The following is a 25,598-nucleotide window of genomic DNA, read 5'->3' as shown; positions in this document are numbered from 1 at the left end:
CTCCTCCCTCCGGTTCCAAGTTTGCTGTCAGCACAATGCAGGTCTTGTATCAGCACCGTCCAAGTAAAACTCCACCTGTTTCACCTGTGAAGAGCCGCCCATCTGCCGCTGGGGGGCGCTGTAGTATCTGTATGTAGATTATACAGCTCATCCACATCGTTCCCATCGTAATGTATATGCATGGGCCCACTGCGAAATGATCTCCCCCGATTGTTAAATATGAGTTACGCTCATTTGATGATACAGCAAAGTAAGAAATGGAAAACACGAATTACTAATTGGGACTGTCATTTTGAGGTTTAGTTTAAAATTCCAATGAGACATCAGATAGTCCTACGCGACATTTGGGCCTACGGACCACTGCCACGATGGAAGCTCTGATGCTCCAACTCCAACGCACCTAGATATAACCACCTGACGCCCTGATGTGCTTTGCGTTCTCGGTTCGCTCGTCATCGCGGGCTGTCGCCCGCTCACCCCCTCGTCAGATTTCACAGCGCCAAGTCCCACACTGAAACGGCCTGCTTGAATCTGTGTAATAATGTTCACGTTAAAGCCAGTGTAAACTGCATTCATTTGCTCATTTTGCTACCTATCCCGTATATGCCATGATCCCATTGGGCGTCCAAAAGCTCTGAGGTAATGTAGTATTGGGACAGATTTCGCTATCATTCATCATGAATGGCCGGGTCTTGTCGGCTCTCCACGTGGGAGCGGATAACTTTGTTTAATTGGTTAAGGGCGTCCGCCGCTCGTCAGCGTCCTCTAGGTGCTCTCGTGTGATTGGACAATGGTCCTCGCTGCTGTGGGCGTGCCTTATCTCCGGTGGAAGTAGCGTACTTTGTGCTCATGTCCATTGTCGAGGTTTCCTTGGAGCTGCTGTGGGGAAGTCTACTAGCGCACGACGGATAGCCGATCTGTACAAGGCTCTGCGGGTGAAATATCATGCATTTAGCCTTTTAGAAGCTCGAAGACTTATTGGAATTGGAAAGATATACTTCTCCTATCTCGACCTGTCCTCGTATTTTTCTATTCCAAGGTAACGATCCGTATTCCTTAAATGAAAAGGGTCTTTTTCGGGACAACTACTCGTATTTCTGTGTTCATACGATCTGTGTAGCTTCGGGGGAATCCGAGACGCCGCACTTTGGAGTAGATGCGTCGAGAAACAAAAACACAATAGCTTGACTCTTCTTGGAATTGTTATTCGGATGAAAATAACGGGGAGAAGCGGACTTTCTGATCGACTCTACTCAATGGGAAGATACCTCTAGACCGTCCTAAATTCTCGCATTCGCACTCAGATCCATGCCTTAACACGGGAGACCTTTCCTCCATTGAACGGACCTATACGCACACCGACCCTCACCCGTATTCTGCCCGTCTCGTCTCCCCCGTCCCCCCCGACCCGTGCAGGCTATCGAATGGACCAACACCCCAGCGCCCGCAGCTGCACCAGCCGAGGGGCTCCGTCCTGCGAGGCCGTCCCGAGTGAACCCTCCATGAATTTGTACATCCATTCCACTACCGGCACACGCTTCGAGCTGTCCATCCCCTCCGAGGAGACCGTAGAGGGGCTGAAGAGGAGGCTGTCCCAGAAACTCAAAGTACCCAAGGAGCGACTGGCGCTGCTGCACAAAGAGACGTGAGTAGACCCGTATTCGTTTTACGTGTTTTTAATGTAAAAGTGTGGGGGCTACTTTCATCAGTAACTAAAGTTGTGGGGGTCTTCAGGGGCGACGTCGGTCGCTCTGTAAGCACCACGTTCGAGGGGGGATGTTATTGACTGGCAGGACGCACTGGATTGGAATTACGCATAGGACGTATCGGTCACTGGACTGATAAGACGATTCATAAGGTTGTGTTAATAAACCAGTTAATCATTACAAAGCTGAATTCGAGTCATTTGCTTGTGTCGACAAAGGGGACGTATTGGATGACGCCTTAAAGTGCTGTGAGCAATATATTCGATAGAACCCCCCTTTTTTTTGGTGTAAATGGACTTACATTTTTGGCTTTTCATTGTATGTTAGCCTACTTTTGCCGACTAGAGACACTATTTGATTTTAATACACCACCCGGGTCATGGCACAATCCTAGTCGTGCTCAAAGCTATTTCCTGCAGAGGAGAATTAGGACAACAGCGAGCGGCTTTCCCAGCTCCGTGGCTTTCCTTGGACGCGTTGTGCAGCAGGATAGGCTTTCCCATACCTCCCTTTCTCATTCCTCCCTTTCACGTTTCCCTTTCACGCCCCGTCTGCTTTATTCAGCGCAAAGAGGACCGGGCCTCTAAAACAGCTCCGAGCTGCGGCTCTGCTGTTTTGATTAAAGGACCCTGCGTGGACAATGGCTGTGGTTAAACAACACACTTCCCTTTATTACTTACCGCTAGTAGAAACTACGCTATTACCATATTCTAATGAGCTAACAATTATGCCAGTGGGCGAAGGGGGGGGGGGGGGGGGGGGGGTGGGGGGGTTTAAACCTCTCCCCCTTACCTTAGAACAGTCTCTGCAACATGTAATTAGAAAATGCTAAATTTGCGCTGCTTCTGTGATACCGGACTTGCTTCATAGTAATTCTAATTCTGGCCTGGGTGCATCATCGTTACCTTGCAAGAAAAGCTTTATTTATGTATTTATTTTACACTTTTTAATGTGTTGCATTTCAATTCTTTATTGAACCACATACAAATTGATCGAATCCTCAGCTTTCAATTAACAACACAATTCAATATGTTTGCCCCTTCATTTACGATACTTGACAATAACTAGCCATCCTTTCAACTTTCACCCTGTGCCTTTGAATACTCTACGATAAAGCTCCACTTTGGATCATGGCAGCAGTGCCCAATCGCCCTTCAAACCGTTTGTGGAGCCTCAGTATTGTTGGGACTGCATTATGACAGCCCGATCAATAGCTCTTTCATTCCGGGAGCTTTTCCCCCCGCTCGACTCTTTCGCAAACTAGTTTTGAGGTCTGACTGCCTTCCCGGGCTAAAGGGTGTTTGTATTTTGGAGGAGAGACGATATTGTTGGCATGCACTAATTGTAGGGTTCTTTCTCCCAACCCTGCAGGCGACTAAGTTCGGGCAAACTCCAGGATCTGGGGATCTTAGATGGGAGCAAGTTGACACTTGTTCCAACTGTTGAAGCAGGCTTAATGGTAAGAATCTGCACTCTGTCCTTTTGGAGAAGGGAAGCAGGATAGTTATTGGGATCACTTCATGTCATCAAGGGCAATATTATGTTATTAATAATAATAATAATAATAATATCTGTATTTTATATTGCGCTTTTCAGATACCCAAAGTCGCAGATTACAAAGTCATAGAGGGGGGGGAGGGGGTATTACAGACAGGGGGACAGTACAAGCAGGACACATTTACATTTACAGGCAAAGAAGGGCGGGGGGTATTACAGACAGGGGGGACAACACAAGCATACACAGCACAGGCAGAAAAAAAAAAAAAAAAAAAAAAACATATTACCATTGTGTTTTCCATTTGAGACATAACCACTAATGCTATTTTGTTCTTTTTGTTGTTCCCGTTGCCTTCGTCCAATGTAGTCTCAAGCATCGCGACCCGAACAGTCTGTCATGCAAGCCTTGGAGAGCCTCACAGAAACACAGGTAAGGTGTATGTGACTGTCTGCAATGCTGTTGTTTTAAGCCGGAAATTTGAATGACGTGTTGGTAGTCGGGCGTGTGCACGATGAGATGCGCCGTTGACGTGTTGAAGAGAGCCCGGAAGGCAGTGAAATCTGCATAGAGACCTCTTACCAAAGTCTCAAAAGAAGTCTAATCAAAGGGGACATCCTGCATCGAATAAGCAGAAGTGCCCTTGCAACATTCGTATGCTTGCAGGTTTGACGTAGTCTTTGCTCTCAACGATAACCCCTTTTTGTTTGCCTGTTGCCATAGTCTTACCTCAGTCGTGTTTCGCTCCCGGCTACAGAAACCTAGAAGCTTACATGGCACTAACGCTAACCGTTTCCAGGAAGCGGCTCTGTTATCTCACTCACTCATAAATAGATTGAGGGTCTTGGGTTGTCCAGATGGCAGCCTCTGCAGTCAATATTAGCATATGATTCCTGGAAGCCTAGTGTGTAGCCTGGGCTTCAGACTGAGTGTGCACCTGAATGAGGTGGCGCGGGGATCTGGGATAGCGATTGAGTGCAGCCCGCGTTTGAGTCAGTGCGGCATGACTCACCGGCGGTGATCAATAGTGAAAGTGAGGCGAGATAAGGCGTGAGTTCTTGAGCGAGGCAAAACAAGGTCGAGAGCACTCAGACAGCAGCTGGGGTGACGTGCGGTATGCTCTCCACAGCTGACTCGACTGAATGACTGACCGAAGGGCGACTTCCTCTGTAGCTGGCTTGGGTAACCTTGAAAAATCCACGTAACCGCATCCGCAACGAACCATCACACGCCAGCTGACGTTGCATCAGCAGCGTTAAGCGATGGCGAAAAAAGACATTTCTGAAATGGCATGCGTCACCCCCCCCCCCCGATGCCAATGTGCTTACATCCTGGGTGTGTTAATCGGAAGGATCACTCGACTGTCATTCACAATTTTTCTGTAAGAACCCTGGTTTTGGCGGTTAGTTGTTGGTGTGTCATGATTGTTATCACTTCATACCCTGTTGATTTTTATATGTCTGACATCCGTTTGTGTGTGCGTGCGTGCGTTCAGAGACGCTCGGCATGCTTTCTAACACTGTGGCAGCAGTTGACTGATTGCCTCTAGAGGATGTGTGCGTATGTGTGTACATGCTTTTTGGGTTTGCGGTGGGCCGGACGCCCTGATTTCCAATCACTGAGTAACCTATGTCGTCATACCTCAGACAGGATCTTATTACCGGTCACTTTCAAGCGCTATCTTTGCCTCTTGCCCGAGCCCTTATGGATCAGATCTAATGCTATATTAAAACAGCGCATGTGGTATCATGCTCATGTTATAAAGTGTATGACCCGATGAACCGCGTAAGAAGAGAAAGAAAGGCTAGCTAGGTAAAGCGTCGCAACGGACGCATTAGAGTCTTCGAGTGTTTTCATCCGGGGCAATTGATTCCTCTCTATAATTGATGAGTTGGAAAACGGAAAGTTATGGATTACGCGGTTACTAGCACAAGTTTAGAGAATACGAACCAAAAGATTTCCTCCCGTTTCCTCTCCCACTTCGGGGGGGGGCTATCAAAAATCAATCAATGCACTTAGTTCTTAAAAGTGTCTGGGTAGGATAACTGATATTCCCACGCGCCCCAAAATAGCCAGCATGAGATGCGGTTTTGGATGCTAGCTAGCATTATACCAGTGAGCGAGCGTCAACTTAAGTCCTCCGCTCCCATTGCAAGGCCCCCCCGTCGCCGCCCTGCGCACTCCTTTAATCATGGGTGTTTAGAGATCAGGTGTTTTTCCTGGAAGAGGGTTGTGTGTGTGTGTGTGTATGTCGTTTGTGTGTATGTCGTTTGTGTGAGTGTAGTGTGTGTGTGTCCATGAAGGTCTTAAGTTAGACAGATTGCCTCACCTCAACTCTTGTATCAAGATGCTGCGGAGCCGGAGCTAGCTCACCAATCATGGCGAAACATTCCAGCGACCAGGGCGAGAGATATTTTAGACTTTTCCAAAGCTGGAAAGAAAGTGGTTCATGAAAACGGAGCCCTTACCGCCAGCGCAACGTCATTATTTCTCGCTCTCCCTCTGCTCGCGCTCCTCCTCGTCTTACTCTTCCCCTCTTCTTTCTTTCCGCTGAACAGCGCTTCCAAGAGCCTGCAATTTAGATGTGCTGTGGTCTGCACATTGGGCTAACTTGGCTGCGCGGCTGCTGGCCTAGTTTGACTCTGGTGGCTGGCGTTTATAGCAAAGATGACACAGGATGCCTTAATCCTCCCCTTTTCCCTCCCCCGGCCTCTGAGTAGAGTTCTCTCGTGTCATGGGGGATGAATTAAGCCACTGCCTCCTGACAGACCGTCAACGTGATTCCACTTTTTCTCCTCCCTTTTCATTTTGCCCGCCAACAGGGCCTGTCTTGGAGCTTAGCTCCGGAAAATAATGGCAACAAAGAAAATGTCTGACTCTGAGAGAAGTGGAACCGCCTATATTTTTGCAGTGGATGGTCGATGTGAAAGCAGAGGTAGTATCTACCCGTTTACCCTCTGGGCTTCTGTAGATGGCGAGTGCGGTTGTCCGATACTAGATCTATCAATCTGTGTATTTGACAGAGGGATAGCGGATTATGCATCTGGCTCGGCACTCTGGGACTATTTGCTTATTGACGCACATTGATGTCAGGATGAAAGCCCAGCGAGCAGGCACAGAGGCAGGCAGGCAGGCAGGCATCATCACCCTCTACCATCCCCCAATGCCCTTCCCCCCTGCGCAGTCCCCTCTTTGTTCCTGTCTTAGAGCATGAGCTCCAAACCTGGCCAACCGACGATCCGTCTAACACAGAACAATGATTGAGGGTCAATCTTTAAATCAGACTCTCCCCTCATCACCTCCTTCGATCAACCCCCCCCCCCCCTCCTGCTACATCCGTAAGGCCCTGGCTAAGTCCAATTGACTGGAGCCGCAGCGCTGCGCTCCTGGTGGGTCAAAATCAATGCCAGGCCTGGTTGGAGTCGGGCCTGGCCGGCAGCAGATTGACACATGTTATGCCTTGAAGAGGAACGTGTTAGGCTGAGAGGAGGCGGTGTGATCCCCCGCCCCCCCCCCCCCCCCCCCCCATGGACTGTGCCGTTGTTCCACATCTGAATCTACCTTTTATTTGCGCCATCAACCCCCTCCGCTACCCAACCCCCGCCCACCTATCTTTCCTTTGGCTACACTGCCATCGCCATCACCTCTGTCAGGGGAAAACGCCCCTCAGAGTTTTTCCCTGGACATTGTTTCCATCGCCTGTGTGTGGGTTACTTCTGGGTCACAGTTTTCTCAAACTACGGCCTCCTCCTTCTCCTCCTTCATCTCCTCCTCCTCTCCTCTGAAAAGGTTTGGTGGGGGAGCTAGAGGGAGGTTAGAGGAACAGAGAGGGAGAGGAGAATGAAGCCCATGGAAAGCTAATGAGATACAGTACGCCTATGATTATGCAGATGGCACCTTTTCCATAATACTGAGTCTCTGTGGGCCGCGTGTTCTGTACGGTCGTTTGGTCGCTTCTGTCGAGGAGACAAAGGGGGGGACAAGGTATTAGCTTTTTCTAGAAAAACAAAACATTAGCCCTTGTTAGAATGGGTACTGTGACATTAAGCTAATAGCGCTCATTGGGGACACACACAAAATACGTTTGTAAAAAAAAAGTGTGTGTTTGCTTAAACGCGTCCCTGTTCGTTTGTGGGGAATGGATCCATTTTGCCTGCGTGTGTATTTGTGCGTGACCTCTGTGTGTCCATAATGCTGCATGTGTGCAGTCGTTTTAAAACAGCTCAATGCACCTGGTCAATATGTTTCCTTCGCCACCTCTGCACCCTGTCCCCAACTTAACTGGGCGCCAGTTAATCAGTCGGCAGGACTCTAGTGGAAATCATTGGAGGGTAATTGTATTGAGGATTTGGGGGTGGTGGCATTGAAAAATGAGTCTGTCACTCAATATGAGGGGTCCGCCTCCTTTTTATGGAACCCCCCCCCCCCCCCCCCCCGCCATCCTACCATCTACCCACCTCCCCCATATACTGCAAATCGAAATAAAGGCCTTTTATATGCAATAAGCTATTGCCTATATATGGAAGCCTCAGTCCCTTTTACAATGGAAATCCTCTCTTTTTTGTTATCTTAATGAAAGCCCAAGAAGTGAATGCGTCTCCGAGTGTGTAAATCAAATTGTCTTTGGAATGGGAGACAATGCCCGATGCAAAGGCCCATTCACTCCCCGGCTCATGTAAATCCTGGCCTTGGAAATTGTATTAATTAGGTAATCATGGAGCATTTTTTGCACCTGTGTAATCCCCTTTGTGATGCTTAAACCCCCAGTGGGTGGGGAGGCTGGGGTTGGAGCAAAACGAATCAAGGTGCTTTTTTTCTTGATTTATTTATTTATCTAGAGAATAATAGTGAGACATGGGCTCTCCTCTCCATTGACCCAGTCTGTATGCATGGCGCATACAGCATACAGTTGCACGTTTGAATGCACCATTGTCTGAGCGTTTGTGTCTGTGTCTGTGTGTGTGTGTGTGTGTGTGTGTGTGTGTGTGTGTGTGTGTGTGTGTGTGTGTGTGTGTGTGTGTGTGTGTGTGTGTGTGTGTGTGTGTGTGTGTGTGTGTGTGTGTGTGTGTGTGTGTGCGCGTGATTAAATATCTATGACTGTATACGTGTGCCCTGTGGCTACGCCAGGGGACCGGAGTGTCTTATTATGTGAGTCGTGACTGTCATTGTTATCCGTGGCAGTGGCGGCAGTGGCGGCAGTGGTGGCCAGCCTTTTGTGAGTCAAGAAGCAGACATCGTGACTAGCATGGCTACTAATGTAGGAGGACACGGAGTCAGGAATAACCCACGTGAAGATGGGCTATCTCACACACACACACACACACACACACACACACACACACACACACACACACACACACACACACACACACACACACACACACACACACACACACACACACACACACACACACACACACACACACACACACACACACACACACACACACACACACACACACACACACACACACACACACACACACACACACACACACTTCACTCGTGGCAATTAGCTGGCCCGATCTCCACGGCCCGGGGTAAAGGCCACTGCGACTGTCCACTCCAACGCGTCCAAAGGTTGAGGCTGGAGAATGATTTCGGGAACAGGATATTGTTGTCGGTGGCTTCACTCAGCCGAGTGGGGGGTTGGTGGTGGACCATTCGTCTCCCGGCCCCGGTCTTTGTGTGCTTTGGGTTCTATTATGTCGCCATCTTTCTTCCCCTTGTCGTACCCGCGTCTGGAGATGTATTTCTTTACACCAGACCAGACGCACGGGGAGAAGTTGCGCTGTGTCGGGTAATTGCGAGGGCTCATTTGAAGCGCTTAGCATTTAAAGCGCTTACTGTCTCGTATTCATGTGTTGAGACGAAATGTTTGATGGCTTGATTGGTAGGTGTTTGATTATTAATGCCTTTTTTTTTTTTTTTTTTTTTTTTTAAACATGCATGCCCCCATGGTGCCTTAGAACCTCCTCCCCTTTAACAGCATTAGAGCCCCCCGGTTGGGACAAATCAAAGGCGCTCTACATATGTAAAGTGTCTAGGAAAGAGGGGAGTCTGAGAAGCAGGTGCTGAGAGAGGGAGAGAGAGAGGGAGAGAGAGAGAGAGGGAGAGAGAGGGAGAGAGAGGTTGCAGATGGAGGCCATGGAGAAGTTGCTAACCAGGAACACGATCATTGTGAACTTTAGCATTTTGGTTTCTGTTTCCTCTCCTTCGCTGTCGCGTCCTCTCAACCTCCCCCCCCAGCATTTCTTATCGGGCAGCCTTACAGACAGCTATGGATCCCGCGGGGACCCCATGAAGAGCAAACGCTCTCGGTTTCTTTTAAGGGTTTGAGGCGTGATGCAAGCCATTGATTTCTTCCCTCATCCCCTCCTGTTATTGCATCTTTATCTGACGCGCATCTGCAGTGCGTACGCGTCGATAGACTCCCGCTGCGATCAAAACATTGAGCTGGACGGGCAGGTTAATACGCAGCAACGGTTTTCTTCTACTTTCCGTCGGAGAGGGGGCCCCCGATCAGGCGCTCCTCGCTCCGCCCTCCATCACGCCCGTCCTCCCCGTCCCTCCATCCTCCCTCTCTACCGACTCACAACGAGGCTGCCCAGTGGCTCTCCAAGACCCAGGGGCTGCTTGCAAACACACACTCTCTCGCTCTCTCCGTCTCGCTCTCCTCCTCCACCCCCTAGTCTTTCCCACAGCTGGTCTGAACATTTCCTTCCTGCAAACCCCCCTTCTCTCTCTCTCTCTCTCTCTCTCTCTCTCTCTCTCTCTCTCTCTCTCTCTCTCTCTCTCTCTCTCTCATCTCTCTCTCTCTCTCTCTCTCTCTCTCTCTCTCCTCTCTCTCCTTCTCTCTCCTTCTCTCTCTCTCCTTATCTCTCCCTTAGTGTGCAATGGAAGAACGACTGCAAATGAGTTCTTTGAACCACAGGGACCCCAATAAATAAAACTGTCAGCCCGAGATGTCGAGAGAAAAAAAGGGGGAGGGAGGGGGAGGCGGCAGCAGAGGCACACTCTCACTGAATATTTCATCACCAGCTCCACCAGCACCACCCTGACATCCTACCCCCATCCCTCCCCCATCCCTCTCTCTCTCTCTCTCTCCCTTCCCCCTTGGCCAGCCCTTATCATTACCTCCCTGTCACTGCATAGCAACCGGCGCGAGGCGCTTAAACAAAATGCCACCCTGTTTCCCCCAACAACCACAAACAAAATGGTAGACGGGGGAGTCTCGGGAGGTATAGGAGACGCAAGTCGCTAATGTAGCGGGTCAGCTACCGAGAAACGATATATATCATCGTCGGTGCAGTAAGGATGTTCATAGAACCAAGTGCCAATCGCTAGGTTAACCCATTCCCCGTCTACAACAAAGATAGCTAGGATAAGATGCCACACGATGTGATGAACTCATTTGAAGTGCCAGGACGTACGACGACGCACAATAAGTGAGCTCATCCTTGATTGCATTCTCGGTTCTGAAGTGGCCCGCACCTTGTACTCATTGAGAGTTCCCCCCCCTGCCAGCCTCATCTCCCCCCAGCGTTCCTCCGGTGACGTACCGGGGCGCAGAACACAGAACCACCAGGGTCATCTGCCCCTAACCCAACACAGGAATCCAACCTGAAACCTCTCTTCCCTTCTCTACGTTCTCCATCCCTCTGCCATCACAGAACAGCAGGCCTCGAGTCGGTCTTGTAAACGCATTGGGATGAGAGAGAGAGAGAGAGAGAGAGAGAGAGAGAGAGAGAGAGAGAGAGAGAGAGAGAGAGAGAGAGAGAGAGAGAGAGAGAGAGAGAGAGAGAGAGAGAGAGAGAGAGAGAGAGAGAGAGAGAGAGAGAGAGAGAGAGAGAGAGAGAGAGAGAGAGAGAGAGAGAGCTGGAGTGACCACTTAAAGGCAGACATGAGGGTTCTTTTGTCAACTTAAAAATAAAACGAAAAATCTGGCAGCAGTCCTAAAATAGAGCTACGGCAGCCGTGGTAAAGGCAGAATTATACACAGCTCTCAGTCGGCTTTCTGCTTTACTTTGTGACTTTCTTAAAAAAAAAAAAATGCCATGTTAAAATAATCCCACTGATGTTCAGCATGGTGAATTATATGCTAACTATTCCATCGAATCAAAATGACGTTTCCGGTAATCTTGTCATTCTTAATATCATCTGCAACATCCTTATCCAACAATGCAATTACACAGATATAAATCGTTCACACTGAGTGATCCGCCGCCATAGCTCCGCCGCCTCCCCGCCAGCTCGCCACATTGACGGACTTGGCCGTGTCTCTGGAGCGCAGACAGGCATGTTGGGACTGGAGCGGAGCCTGTGGCGACGGCCTCCGAGAATCATCTAGCAGCCAGCTGTACGGCTCCGTCACCAGCTCCCCAAAACACATCCTCCTCCTCCTCCTCCTCCTGCCACTCCTCCTCCTCCCCCCCCCCCCCCCCGATCCCCACACCCAACCCAACCTAGCGTCTCTCCTCCCTCTCTCTCTCTCTCCCTCTCTCCCTCTCTCCTCTCTCTCTCTCCCCCTCTCTGTCTCCAACAGGCTCTCTTTGTCTGATAAAGGTCTGCTGTTACACGATCACTCGAACCGATCCCACCCCCTGGCTCTACAGGCGGAGAGCTGTATCACCCACAGCCTCCCCCCCCTCCCCCCCGGAGACTGGGAGGGAGGGAGGGAGGGAGGGGGGGTTTAGGGATTGGGCGGGGAAGGGGGGGTGTTCAGGTGTCTCAGACCGCAGCCCGGGTTTTTCTTCCTTTTGGGGTGTGGGTGTGGGTTTTTGGTAGGGGCAGTGTGTGTGTGTGTGTGTGTGTGTGTGTGTGTGTGTGTGTGTGTGTGTGTGTGTGTGTGTGTGTGTGTGTGCGTGTGCGTGCTTGGTGACAAGTCACCTTAGCTCCTTGGAGGACTGGAATTTCACACCTGAGAACGTATTGTAGCTTCCTTTGTTTGTCCTTGGTGGGGGTCCTGGAAGGTTGAGAGGCGGGGCGGGGGGGGGGGGGTAAGGGGGGGGGAGGGATGTGTGAGTTTGTGAGTGACCAATAGCGTCCCTCAAACACACGGAACAGGGTGAACGATAGCGTCGGCGGAGGAGCGAAACGCGCTCTCCCTGCGTCTCCTTCTCACCGGGCCACAGTAAGTCGTTGGCCCATAAGTGACTGTTCTCCCACAGCAGTGTGTGCCCGGTCGGGTGTGGGCCGTGTGTTTAGGGATGTGTGCGGTCGGCCAGCCGGCGTGAGTCACAGAGGGGAGAGTACACTTCAAAAAGTGGTGAAGACCAAGAGTGACACAAACCACAGAGGGAGGAACGGAGGGACGAGGCCAAGGCGCAGCGCAGGGAAAGCATGGCGGTGGTGTAATCTGAGGTCTGCCCGATGGGTTTGGGGGCGAGCGATGAGGACTCTTTAGTTAGAGGTCTCTCTCTCTCTCTCTCTCTCTCTCTCTCTCTCTCTCTCTCTCTCTCTCTCTCTCTCTCTCTCTCTCTCTCTCTCTCTCTCTCTCTCTCTCTCTCTCTCTCTCTCTCTCTCTCTCTCTCTCTCTCTCTCTCTCTCTCTCTCTCTGTGTTTGTCATCGCTCACCCCGCCCTGAGACCCACGTGAAGCGTTAGAGAAAGGGTTTCCATCCCCCCATCTAGGGGAGGATCGCGGTGCGCCTCGTCTCTTTGTAGGCACTGTATGCACGGCCACGCCTCCTTCTCCTGGACAGCTGTCAATCACCCGCACTATCAATCAACAGTCCTCCATTTTGTCACTCGCGCACCCTGACGGCGGGTAGCGACCAATAACACAGACTGTAACCGGGGCCCAGAACCAATCAGCACGCGCCAGAAAAAAGGCCAAGGGGCTTATTGTGCTCTGCTCCTCCCTCCATCTTCAGCGCCTTCAGAGGCTTCTGTGGACCTTCTGTTTCTTTACCAGCAGCTCAAAGCACACTATTATCACCCCCTCCACACACACACACACACACACACACACACACACACACACACACACACACACACACACACACACACACACACACACACACACACACACACACACACACACACACACACAACCTCCCCACCTCCATCCCACAATCCTGGTTCTGGACTGGTAACACTCCGCCCAAAGCACACTATTATCACCCTCCCCCCCCCCCCCCCCCTCTCACCACCCCCCCCCCCCACCTCAGTCCTACCACTCTGGTTCTGGACTGGGACCACTCCGCGGGGCGGCGGGGTGGGGGGGGGGTGAGACCTGTGAGACCTCTGTGGACCCCGCCATCACTTTGTATTAGCCACAGCCCGGCGCGGCCAGTGGGGGGGGGGGGCTTTTGTTTGCTGTTTGGGGGGAGAACCCGAGACGCCGTTACCCTCAGGAGCCCCCTGACCCCTGGACGCCTCACACACACACACACACACACACACACACACACACACACACACACACACACACACACACACACACACACACACACACCACACACACACACACACACACACACACACACACACACACACACACACACACACACACACACACACACACACACACACAGAGAGATTCAGATTCAGATGCACACAAAGATTCAGATACACACACACACACTGGCAGTATGCGGCAGAACATTGCACCAGTGCCCCGGGCATATGAGAGGGAGGGCTCTAGGAGACAGTGGATGGAGGGGGAGGGGGTGGGGGGGAGGGGGAGGGGGGGGGGGGCGGGGGCACAAGAGAAGTTTTGTTGTCTCGAACGAGTCCTCAAGCCAAGCCGTGACAAGCGCACTATTCTTTGTGCCGGTGTGTGTTTGTGTGTCCCTCTGGGGGGCCTCTGCACTTGGCTACTGATGCCATTCTTTAAAAACTCCAAAAATGGACAGCCCTTCCAGATCCGGCGCGGAGAGCCCGGGACAATCGGCTATTCTGTGCGCCGCGGGCCGGCAGGGGTGTGTTTCCTGGACACTGGGCTGATTTTTCAGGCCCTGGGCCAGGCAGAAGGGTGGCCTTTGTCTCGGCGCTGAAAGGATGGACTGACTAGAAGGGTAGTGGGAAGATGGAGGAAGTGCACTGTTTTTGTTTTGTTTTGGTGTGTGTGTGTGTGTGTGTGTGTGTGTGTGTGTGTGTGTGTGTGTGTGTGCGCGTGTGTGCGTGTGCGTGTGCGCGCGCTCGTCCTCACACTCGTGAATGTGTGTGTCTCAATGACTTCTTTCATCCGAAACCATCCCTCCGAATTGTGAATGGAGTTGCGCTGGATACAGCTGATTGATTGTAGGGTTGTGTCGTCGTGGTGGCGGGGGTTTCTGAGTGGGGGGGGGGGGGGGGGGGGGGGGGGCAGGACTGTAGCCGAGTGTTGTCTGTGTTACTCATATCCACGAGTAGGTCCTCATTCATACGGCACGCTCACGTTGTTCGTCCCTCAAAGTATCGAAGCAGCTCAACATGCCTTGTAACTCAACCCCCTCTCTGTCTGTGCTTCCTGTCTGCAGGTGAGTGACTTCCTGTCCGGCCGCTCGCCCCTGACCCTGGCCCTGCGGGTCGGCGACCACATGATGTTCGTCCAGCTGCAGCTGGCGGCGCAGCAGGCGGGGGCGGCCGTCCAGCACAGGCACCTCATCGCCAGGGGCAACGGCGAGGTGCCCGCCGGGCAGCCCGTGGGGCAGCCCCGCGTCCCGTACCCCCACCCCCACCCTCACCCCCACCCCCACCACCAGACCCACCCCCACCCCCACCCCCACCCCCACCCTCACCTATCCCCTGCCCAACTGGTCCCCTCCGCCCCCCACCCCACCGGGCCCCCCTCCCACTGTAGCCCCCCGACTCCCCCTCCCCCTCCCCCGGCCACCCCCCCGCCCCACGCCCCCCGCCTGGCCCACCTGCCGGGGGGTCTCTTCCGCTCGCCGGTCCACCACAACCACCACCACCACCATCACCACCACCACCCCCACCCCCCCAGCCCCAGCCCCACCCCCGCCCCCCAGGCCCACCACCAGCAGCCCCCCCCGTCGGCCCCGGCTGCTGCCGCCCCCCCGAGCGGACTGGCCAGCTCCACAGGCCCCTGCCCCGAGGTGAGTCACCGCCCGAGTGATTAATACTGAGCCCTCGCCGCTAACTGGGTCAGGGTGGCGTGGACACAGCGCCCCGTCCCCCCCCCCCCCCCCCCCGTCACGGAGCCAGCGGCCCGGCTGACGGACCTCGTTCAGCCGGGCCGCTGGCCCGCTCCCGTCCACCTGCGTTCGGGTTTCAGGTCGGATTTGTTTAACGCGGGGGGGGGGGGGAACAAGAGTTATTCGGACACGATGAGCGCCGCGAGCCCCGTTGGAACAAGTGTTGGAACAGAGGGGCCGAGAAAGAGGAGCCCTTTCTCATTAGCCGCTCAAAGGCCTCGGCGCGCGCTCGGGTTTCACTCTCGTTTCTTGGTAGGCCGGTCCGAGCCGGGCCCCGAGACAAACGAGGCGGTTTCTGATATCGGTCAGCGGTAACCGTAGAGCTCAGCCTCTCTCTTGTGCGGGGCCGAGCTGAGACGACCCAGTGTTTCAGGCCTTCCTCTACCTCTCTCGGACACTGGCCTTTGCCTTCTAGGAACAAAAAAACAACCCTGGAAAGCAGGCATCTTTCAAATGCATGTAGCACGACCCCCTCTCCCCCCATAAGAAATGAAATAATATGATAACATTACAAGGTAACCAGGATGTCCAAGGTTTAAAGACTGTCTGACCGTGTGTGGCCCTTTGTCCCCTAGGCCAGCTGTAGTTCCAAGGGCCCCAGCAGCCCCGGCACCAGCCCCTCTTCCCGCTCCCGGAAGCCCGGTGCCATCATCGAGAGCTTCGTCAACCACGCCCCTGGGGTCTTCTCCGGGACGTTTTCAGGTAAGGGGACGATCTGGGAGGTCTTCTGTCTTTTAGACCGAACTGAACCTGAACGTAGCTCATTGACGGTGCCTCCTCCCTCTTGAAGTCTGTAACGCAAGGCACCATTTTGTTTGGTACGCTGTGCTCTCTCTCTCTCTGTCTTTCTCTCTCTCTCTCTCTGTCTCTCTCCCCCTTGCCTCACGGTCTGTCTCTCTCTCTCTCTCTCTCTCTCTCTCTCTCTCTCTCTCTCTCTCTCTCTCTCTCTCTCTCTCCTCTCTCTCTCTCTCTCTCTCTCTCTCTCTCTCTCTCTCTCTCTCTCTCTCTCTCTCTCTCTTTCTTCATCTCCCTCCCTCCCTCGCCTCACCATCTCCCTCTCTCTCCCCCCCCTTCAGGCACTTTGCACCCCAACTGCCAGGACAGCACGGGGCGTCCCCGGCGCGACATCAGCACCATCCTGCAGATCCTCAACGACCTCCTGAGCGCCACGCGCCACTACCAGGGCGTGCCGCCCTCCCTCACCCAGCTGCGCTACCAGACCCAGTGCGGCTCGCCCGGCCCCGTCTCCCCCTCCCCGCCGCCCTCGCCCCTGTCGCCCCCGGTGACGGGCGCGCCCGGCCTCTCCTCCAAAGCTACCTCGGTGCCTCCCGCCTCCGTGCCCAGCTGCCCGCCGCCGGCGCTTCATCCACTGGTGCAGTGCCAGAGCCAGATCCGCATGTGCAAGCCCCCAGGTAAGGAGGAGGATCCCGCTGCACAGCCCTCAGTGTGCTCCCGCGAGCACGTCATCGACGCACACGGCGGAATACAGACTCTCTCTGTCTCTCTGCCTCTCTCTCTCTCTCTCTCTCTCTCTCTGTATCTCGCTCTCGCGCTGTCTCTGTCTCTGTCTCTGTCTCTGTCTCTCTCTGTCGCTCTTTCTCTGCCTCTCTCTGTCTCTGTCTCTGTCTCTCTCTCGCTCTCTCGCTCTCGCACTCTTTATCTTTCTCCTCTCGGTCCGTCGCACACACTCACGCGGTACGCACGCATGCACATAAAGGCTTTGTGTTCCTCCGGAGCTGTGGCGCAGCAGATGTTGCCACAGTTGTCGGCTCCGTGCTGGCACACATGTGGGCCAAGCGGCAGCAGCGCAAGGCCCCACGGAGGAATCTCACTGAGCAACGCTTCGCTCCTTCTCCGGCTCCCAGTTTATTATTATATTTTAAAAGAGGTTTCAAGTCCCTGTTCACATCACGCATCCTGGTCCTCGCTCACCTCCCCTTTTTCGATTGGCTGTTATCTCCGCCAATCAGCTGCAGGAGTTATTAGTCAGGCTTCACCTGTCAGGCGGCATCGCTGACTGGCTCCCTTTTGCGGCAGATAAAGGCCCTGGGAGCCGATAGGCTGTGCTTGGGTGTGAAGGAGATCAGGCTTTGGGATGGTTCCGGGCGACGTTAGGGCCCGGAGCTAGGGTGTCTACGGCGGTGGCCAGCGAGCGCTCTGAAGAGGACATGCCTCAGCCCCGGGCTCTCTTGAGAAGAGCTTATTTGACTTGTGTTGCGAGTCAGGGTATTGGGTTTGTTTTAAGGCAGCCTGCGTCTCCGGGGAGAGAAGAGGGAAGTTGAAAGTGTCAAAACAGATGTCCGCGGTGGATAACATTGAGCCGGTCGTGACCGTTGGAGAGCAACTGTTGTGAAAGAAACAGCCATGTCCTTTTTGCGGAGGGCCCCCTTCCCGTCGCTTCTAGGAAACGAAAGCGCTTTTTACGGGTCAGCTGTTGCCCAACGGCCTCTCGAGGAGATTCCTAGATTACAGAATTCAATGGAACTTCATTTTTTTGCGTACTCGGTTTAAACACAGAGGGACCTTGTCTTTCCATTGTGTCCGGACATAGTCACGGCTCGGCTTTTTTCTCTTTGTGTGTTTCTGACCCGGATCCGCTGGCCCGGACTGGATCTGCAGCGGGCGCTTACATGTGTCGGGCGAGCGGTTGCAATAACAGCGGATTATTTCAGTAACTCAGTAAGACCCCTGCTGGCCCCCCACCCACCCACCGGCCCCTACCCCCCTCCCTGTTTCGCTGCTCATTTTTCCCCCCTAATGCCACCGTTTCCCTCATCAGAGGCCAACCCCAGTGACGTCTGGGAGATCCAGACCGATCCCCCCCCCCTCTCTCTTCCGCCGGTTATCGGCACTCACTTATTTTTTCCTATGAGTCCGGGTCGTGCATCAATGCGTATGCTGTGTCTCCGTGTGGCCTTTAAATAGATTGGATTTATTCCGAAACACTGCAGTGGGAGAATTAGCATTGTGTGTCGGCGGGCGGGGAGGAGAGGATAAATAGCTCGTGGATCGGGGCAGGGCGGGGGGTGCTAAAACCACAACACTAAGCCCTATTCATCACATGGGTGTTCCCATCCGGTCCGTCACTCGCCCCGTCCGCCTACTGATTAACCGGGACTTCGGCGCGGAGGTGATGATGAGGCTGACGCGAAGAGACGCGTCTTTCAAGCCCTTATCTGACTCAACTTCCCCTCCACCCTCCCCCCAGCGCAAATTAGACCTCAACAATGCAGATGCAACCCCCCCCCCCCCCCGGAAGCAAAAGGAAAAAAAAAACGGTTAAACTGGTCATCGGACCAACGGGGCAGTTTGTGGGTCTGTGTTGCCCGAGGCTTTGTGTGTTAGTGTTTCCTGTTCCTGTTGGGAATCCAGTGGAAACGGTTTGCTAAGTGTCCCTGACTCTTATCTTCCAACACCTGGCGGAAGACTTATTTAGACTTAGCTTAAAGGTACTTGGCAGTAACCCCTTTCTATCCAGCCACAGGAATAACCTGCGCTTAGTCAGGAGTAAAGTGTCTGTCTCTCTGTCCGCTTGTGTTGGAGGCTGTGTGTGTGTGTGTCTGTGTCAGTGTGTGTGTGTGTGTGTGTGTGTGTGTGTGTGTCTGTGTGTTTACAGCGCAGTCTACCTTAGGTTAAGACTGCCTCTTGAAAATGTCACATAGCTTGGCTGTCTCCTGAGAGCGTTTACCCTTTCCATCGCGAGTTCATGCGCGAAAGAAAGAGGACAGGCATGAAAAAAAAAAAAGCTTGAATAAACACACACACACACACGAACAGTCACACACACACACACACACAAAGTCACACACAGACACACACGCCTGGTTAAAGGCTCTACGGCTGGCTCGGTTTCTCATGGCTCGTAGTCATAATAACGGTGCGTTTCAGTCCCGGGGCCCGGGCGGCTTCAGAACAGGGCGTACAGGCTAATTGTTAGCCAGAAATTCCTTCGCTGAGTTGGATGGACGGGCCCTCGGGCCCCCCCCCCCCCCCCCCCCCCCCCCCCCCCCGGTCTCCCACTTCTTATTTCCAACCCCCCCCCCCCTGCCCTCACCCACCCCCGCCCTACACCCCTGCCCTGCCAAATCCTTTGTGTGAGGGGGGCCGGGGACAGGGGCTGCACAGAGGGCACCAGGCCGGGCCATTGTCGGACCCTGGGAGGGGAGGGGAGGGGCGGGGGGGGGGGGGGGCTGGGGGATTAGGGCTGCCTTTTACACCCCGTCCCCGGTGAATGTGCTTAGCTCAACACAGGCATGTAGAGAGGGGCAGAGCAGGGCCGGCATAAGCCCTGAAAGAAGAGAGAGGAATGGGGCTTTTTTTGTACCTTGCCTCCACCTCCTCCAGCCCCCCCCCCCATCCCCCCCAACCCCCCCAACGCAATCACCCCACCATCCCTCCTCCAACCAGTCCCCTTCTCTGCATTCGATTAGTTTAGTGGTTTAGTACTAGCTGGGTTTTGGGGGGGAGGAAGGGGAGGAGGGGGGGGGGGGGGGGGGGATACATAATTTGACCCCGGCCGTCTCTCTCGGCCCGTTTAAAGCGTTGACCCTAGCGAGAAGCGAGGGTCTCATGCATTATACATCGGCAGGCTCCCCTCCACTGTCATCACACATGTAAGATTGCTTAGGCCAGTGACATGGGCGTGCACGTTCGCACAAACCCAGACACACACACACACACACACACACGAGCGCGCGCACACACACGCACAGACCACAGCTCCCCTAATGCCCGAGCGACGCGATACAGTGCAAAGCTATCTCGCAGAGCCAGCCAAGCACATCAGGTGCCCTTTCATTGTTGACAAGGAGAGAGGGAGCGCATGAGAGAATGTAAATTAAGTCTAAAAGTCATTGAAGAGCTTCTCTCCCTGCAGGGCTGTCGATGCCCTTTCACTGGCTGTCAAAACGTTCGCGCTGGCTCCCCTTTGATTGGTCGCTGCGGCGTCTGACTGATTGGCTGCTGCGCTTTAGTCTTTTTGTTCGATTGGATACCTCATTTAGTTCCCCCCCCCCCCTTTTTATTGGTCTGTGCTGGCCCGGATGGCGCAGTGCCCTCCTTTCCCAGCGGTTGATCGAGGGTAGGAGGTGGCCATTGCTCTCCCTGGCAGAGACCTTTCTCCCCGGACCGGATGGTGGTCCATGGCTCGTCCCCACAGAACCACGTCTGGAGTGATGGAGTGCAGTGGATCACAGAGCTGTGGAGCTCACAGCCGGATGTTTATCAGCGTTTTCTCACCCCATTTCACTGCAAATGTGAACCAGTCGAGCACCGCACAGAGAAAGACCCCGCAGGCATGGATTAATGAATTGGAATCCTCATCACATCTGTAAATGTCACGTTGTGATCTGAAATAAATGGAAGTATTACAAGGACACTCTTTCACAGGCGGAGCTTGGTGGCCAAATTCATCTGTAATTGTTAAGCACGACCAAGAAATGGTGACTCCTGCTCACCGTGTGTGTGTGTGTGCGGCGTTGAATGCGAGGAATGGAATCGAGCTGATGTGTTTTCAGACAAATCCAGTCCCATGCTGCAACACGGATCCATCTTATTTAAGCTTTCTCTCTCTCTTTCGCTCCCTGCTTTCTCTCTTGCCTAACCGTCTCCCACACACACACACGCACACACACACACGTCCTTATGTTTGTCCCTGGGTGCTGAGCAAACACAATGTTCCCCGCGCAACATCACAGGACTTATCAAGGGAAACAAACAAACAAACAGCACTCAGACAACTGTTAATGAAGGCCAATCTTTATGCAATCAATACCACGAGAAGCTCCTTTAATCTTCCTCCCTCCGCCCCGCCTCCACCCCCCGCTACCCCCCTCCATCCCGCCTCACCTCCCCTCCTCGGAGCCCACCAATGCCCCCGCGCACCATCCCCAAACCCAACCCTACCCTTGTTGCTGGGCTGGGCGAGGCAAACTGTCTGAGGCATTGATTACTCTCACATCAACCCTTCACATTCCTCAACTAACCATATCTCTGACTCTGCCCTTTCTCCCCCCCCCACCCCCCCCCCTCTCTCTCTCGCTCCCTCTCTCACCCCCCTCCCTCTCCCTTTCTCCCTGTCTCTCCCTTGCTGCGGCGTACAGAGTGTCTAGTTGTACAGTGCATAGGTCAAAGCTTTTAGTTTTGCTTTGGCGTGAAGTATCGGGTATGCAAGACTGAGCGGACTTTTGTTGATCTAAGACGGGGAAGAGAAGTTTTGTTGTCGGTCAGTGTCAGTGTCAGTGTCTCTCTCTCTCTCTCTCTCTCTCTCTCTCTCTCTCGCTGTCTCTCTGTCTCTGTCTCTCTCTCTCTCTCCCTCTCTCCCCCTCTCTTGTAGACACGCATGAGCAGAGTCAAGTCATTTCTCCCTCTCTCTCTCTTTTTTTTGTTGGCTCTTTCTCTTGCTCTCTTCACCATCTATAAGGAATCCTCCAGGGTTGTTCTTGTTCATTTAAGCTCTCTGTACTGGCAGCGAAGCTGTGTGTGTGTGTGTGTGTGTGTGTGTGTGTGTGTGTGTGTGTGTGTGTGTGTGTGTGTGTGTGTGTGTGTGTGTGTGTGTGTGTTCCTTGTGTGTCTTTGTGTGTGCGTATATAGTCTGCCTTTCTTCGCCATCCCTAATAATAGTCCTTCTGTCATAAACATAGCGCGGGGTGTCTCGGCGGCCAGCTGTGTCCGGCAGTGACGCCGGCAAATGGCAACGCACGCCTCCGCACTCTCACACACGCAGACGCGCACATGCACACACACACACACACACACACACACACACACACACCCACACACACACACACAACACACACCACACAACACACACACACACCCACACACACACACAACACACGCCACACCACACACAGTATGGAAGGGGTTAGCGCGCTCTCCACACATATACCTCAAGCCTCCTGCCAAGCCAAAGGCCAACATCTCTTCTCTTCTACACCACTGGACCTCTGTCAGCTGTGTGGTGTGTGTGCGTGTTTGTGTGTGTGTGTGCGTCTGTGTGTGTGTGTGTGTCTGTGTGTGTATGTGTGTTCAGTAGAGATGGCCTCTGGCCCCAAACTGTTTCTTTTCTTTGCTAACATGTTGAACCGTTAATAGCCGGCAGAGCTCCTCCAAAGACAAACAGCACTTAGCCAACGCCGCGCAGCACAACGTCAAAACGCGCTACATGACCTTGCTGGCTGCGTGCCGCTAGCCCTATGTAGTGCTAGTGCTATGTGCTACATGCTAACACTTCAGGCCTTTCTCTCAAGGAAGAGAGAGATGTGGGTGTAGGGGGGGGGCGGGGTGACAGACAAAGCCCCTGTGGTACTGTGTCAGATGAAGTGGGTGGGGGGCAACGGACAATGACCCCCTAATACCCCCGCCCCCCCCCCATTCTCTGGAGATGATGCGCAGAGCCCTCCGGGCGTTGGGGGACGGGGGGGGGTGGGCTTTCACAGTTAGCATTTAGATGCCCCCCCCCCCCCCTCTCCAGATCACAAGACCGGCTCCACGATTACACGCCCTGCCTGGCTTCCTTTACTACTTGTTTATTTCTCCTCTCATGGAATCAGAGTCCGTTTATGGCTGATCGTTATCGGACCGGCATTCCGACAACACGCCCCCGCTTTCGGATCACATGGTGCCGTTTAGAAATACCCCCTTAAATCTGTTTTTTTTGTTTTCCTGTTTTTTTTATTTGCCCAGAACCCCGGGACGGTTGTTTGTTGGTCAGGACAAAGTGTAGCGTCACGCCGCCCTCAGTGTGTGTGCGTGACGACGTAAGGAATGCGTGATAATCCAGAGCCTCCACCCGGTCATGCTTGTGGTTTTTTCCCCCCTCGGGCCCCGTCCGAGCTACCTAGCCCGGTGAGCTACCTAGCCTAGCCCTAGCTCGCTCCACCAGGGAGAGGCCAGGTGAACGGTTATAGAGAGAGCGGGTCTCCAGCACTGCCCCCTGACCCATGAGCAAACCAGAGCGAGAGACGTTAATTAAGCCGACACAGAATTCATTCCCATGACAACAGAGGGAGGGAGGAAAACAAATATTTATAAAAGAAGGAGGAGGCGGGCACAATTGATTCAGGGCGAGGAGGGGAAACAAACAAACAACCACTGCCCAAACCTTTATCCTCCACCCTTTGCTCCACCCCCGCTGTCCGGCGCTCTTCCATTTAAACCGGACTGGGGGAGGAATTCCTTAACCTCCGCCCGACCCCCAGCCTTCTCCACACCACCCCTCCTATCTGTCTCTGGGGAGGCCCCGGCCCTTGACAGAGCAGTAGGTGGTGGTGGTGGTGGTGGTGGTGGTGGTGGTGCAATGGAGCCTTCTGGGGAGGACTGAAGGGTGGGGGTGTAAAGGCGATTGAGTCCTGGGGGTAAAGTGTAGCGGGGGGGGGGGGGGCCAGCCCGGTCAATGAGCTGGGAACAGGAAGCCCTGGCCGACCGAAAGAAAAACAACAAAGAAGATAAGAGAGAAAAAAGAAAAAAAGCCAATCTCTCCTTCTCCCTAACTCGCCCAGTGTATCCTCGCTTCTCGCTTTCTCTCTCTCTTTCCCCAGCCTCTCTCGTCCTCTTTCTCTCTCCCTCTCTCTCTCCGCTTACAATTTCCATTCGCTTGCATTTTATATTGAAAGCCAATAGTGTGGTCCCGGGGCTGAGATGGATGGCTGCACTGAAGCTAAGGTTTAATCAATAGGTCTTTTTAATTTGCCATTGATCCATGTTAAAAGCTACCGCGGCTGCTGCTGCTGCTGCTGTGTGTGTGGTGGTGTGTGCATGTGTGTGTGTGTGTTTGTACACCTGTGTGTGATTGTGCGTGTGTTTTTGTGTTCGCATTCATTATGCACTTGAGTGTGTGTGTGTGCATGTGTCTTTTGTGTTTGTGTGACTACGTGTGTGAGTGGGGGTTTTGGTCAAAGATGTGTGAATCTGTCTGTGGTCATACGTGTGTGGGTATGTGTGTGTGTGCGTGCGTGTCTGTGTGTTTCAGTCCAAGACGTGTGTGTTTGTGACTGAACATGTGTGTTTGCGTGTGTGCGTGTGTTTCGGTGCAGGGCGTGTGTTTGTGTGTCTCTGTGCTGCAGTGTGCGGGAGAGCCAGAGATGGGTTCTATTCTCTGGGTTATTGACATTCTAACCTGTTATTTAATTATTTAATTCCCAGACAGATACTAATGGAGCTGGCTAATAGATTGTGGTTGCTCTCCCTTCCTTCCGTGCTCTCAGCCCGAACGCAGAAATGGAATTAGGTTTGACTCGGCCATGGCGGCCGGGCGTTCGGCAGGCCGGGAGAGGAGCTTCCCTGGAGACTGGCCTCGGCTATAGGCACATCAACAGCTCCCAACGTACTTAGGAGCACAGCCTTTGTTGTGGCCCGTCAGCTGCAGTCGTGTGCGGGTATTTGATAGGCAGGCAGCAAAGAGGCATCTGGGGACGGGAGACGTGCCTAGTTTCTCATAGTTCCTTCCCCCCCCCCCCCTCTCTTTTTTTTTTTTTGTTACAAATCAGTTTGGTGTGTTCAGCTGTGTTGGATGCTTTTGGAACCACAAGTTTGGGCTGCGTTTGGGCACCTTTAGGCATAGGCAATCTACCCCCCCCCACCCCCCCCCCTATGGCTCTAACCATCTTTAAACATCAGACAACAAAAAAATGTTTTTTTCTCTAAACCATCTCTTTTTCTTCTTCTTCTTCTTCTTCTTCTTCTGCAGCCGACCGCCTGCGGCAGACGGAGAACCGCGCCACCCGCTGCAAGGTGGAGCGCCTGCAGCTGCTGATGCAGCAGAAGCGCCAGCGCCGGAAGGCGAGGCGGGACGGGCGGGCGCCGTACCAGTGGCTGCCCCACCGCCGGGCCGGCCGCAGCAGCAGCAGCAGCAGCGTGTCCAGCGAGGGCTCCCTGGAGCTGGACATGGAGCTGGACTCGGTGTGGAAGCCCGACGTCAAGGCCGACATGAAGCCCGAGTTCGTCATGGCCTGAGTCGTCATGGAGGCGGGCCTTCGTTGTCGTGGCGACGAGACCCCCCACCCCACCCCCCCCCCCCCCCCTCTCCGACCATCCAACACCACACCACAGGGGGAGGAGGAGGAGGAGGAGGAGGAGGAAGAGGAGGAGGAGGACGACGGGCGAGTGTTTTGATTTGAAGGGGGGGAGGTTTAAGTTTGGTCGATCTGGAGTTTTTTCGTAAGAGGGGGTGTGTGAGGGGGACCCCCCCCCCTCCGGGCTGAAGCCGTGGAATTCTCAAAGAGGAAATGAAAAGCGGGCCGCTCCGAAGATACCT

The 25,598-nt window shown here is 53.6% G+C and overlaps 1 protein-coding gene across 2 annotated transcripts in view; it reads left to right on the top strand.

Annotated features, from left to right (window-relative positions):
- Window positions 1-25,598, top strand: part of midn (midnolin) — a 26,409-nt gene extending 811 nt beyond the window's left edge. The window contains exons 1-8 of one of the 2 annotated variants that reach the window (XM_056604692.1): window positions 1-1,039; window positions 1,417-1,645; window positions 3,078-3,165; window positions 3,571-3,633; window positions 14,666-15,244; window positions 15,919-16,045; window positions 16,420-16,755; window positions 25,032-25,598. The exon at window positions 1-1,039 is cut by the window's left edge and continues 811 nt beyond it. In XM_056604692.1, the coding sequence (XP_056460667.1) occupies window positions 1,425-1,645; window positions 3,078-3,165; window positions 3,571-3,633; window positions 14,666-15,244; window positions 15,919-16,045; window positions 16,420-16,755; window positions 25,032-25,297 (1,680 nt within the window). In that variant the 5' untranslated portion in view covers window positions 1-1,039; window positions 1,417-1,424 and the 3' untranslated portion in view covers window positions 25,298-25,598. The remainder of the gene's footprint in view (window positions 1,040-1,416; window positions 1,646-3,077; window positions 3,166-3,570; window positions 3,634-14,665; window positions 15,245-15,918; window positions 16,046-16,419; window positions 16,756-25,031) is intronic. The other variant, XM_056604691.1, reaches the window with a different exon arrangement.

The sequence above is a fragment of the Gadus chalcogrammus genome, chromosome 12 (genome assembly GCF_026213295.1).
Source record: "Gadus chalcogrammus isolate NIFS_2021 chromosome 12, NIFS_Gcha_1.0, whole genome shotgun sequence".
Classification (NCBI taxonomy): Eukaryota; Metazoa; Chordata; class Actinopteri; order Gadiformes; family Gadidae; genus Gadus; species Gadus chalcogrammus.
The sequence above is the reverse complement of the archived record's forward strand: the minus strand, read 5'-3'. Positions and strand labels throughout refer to the sequence as shown.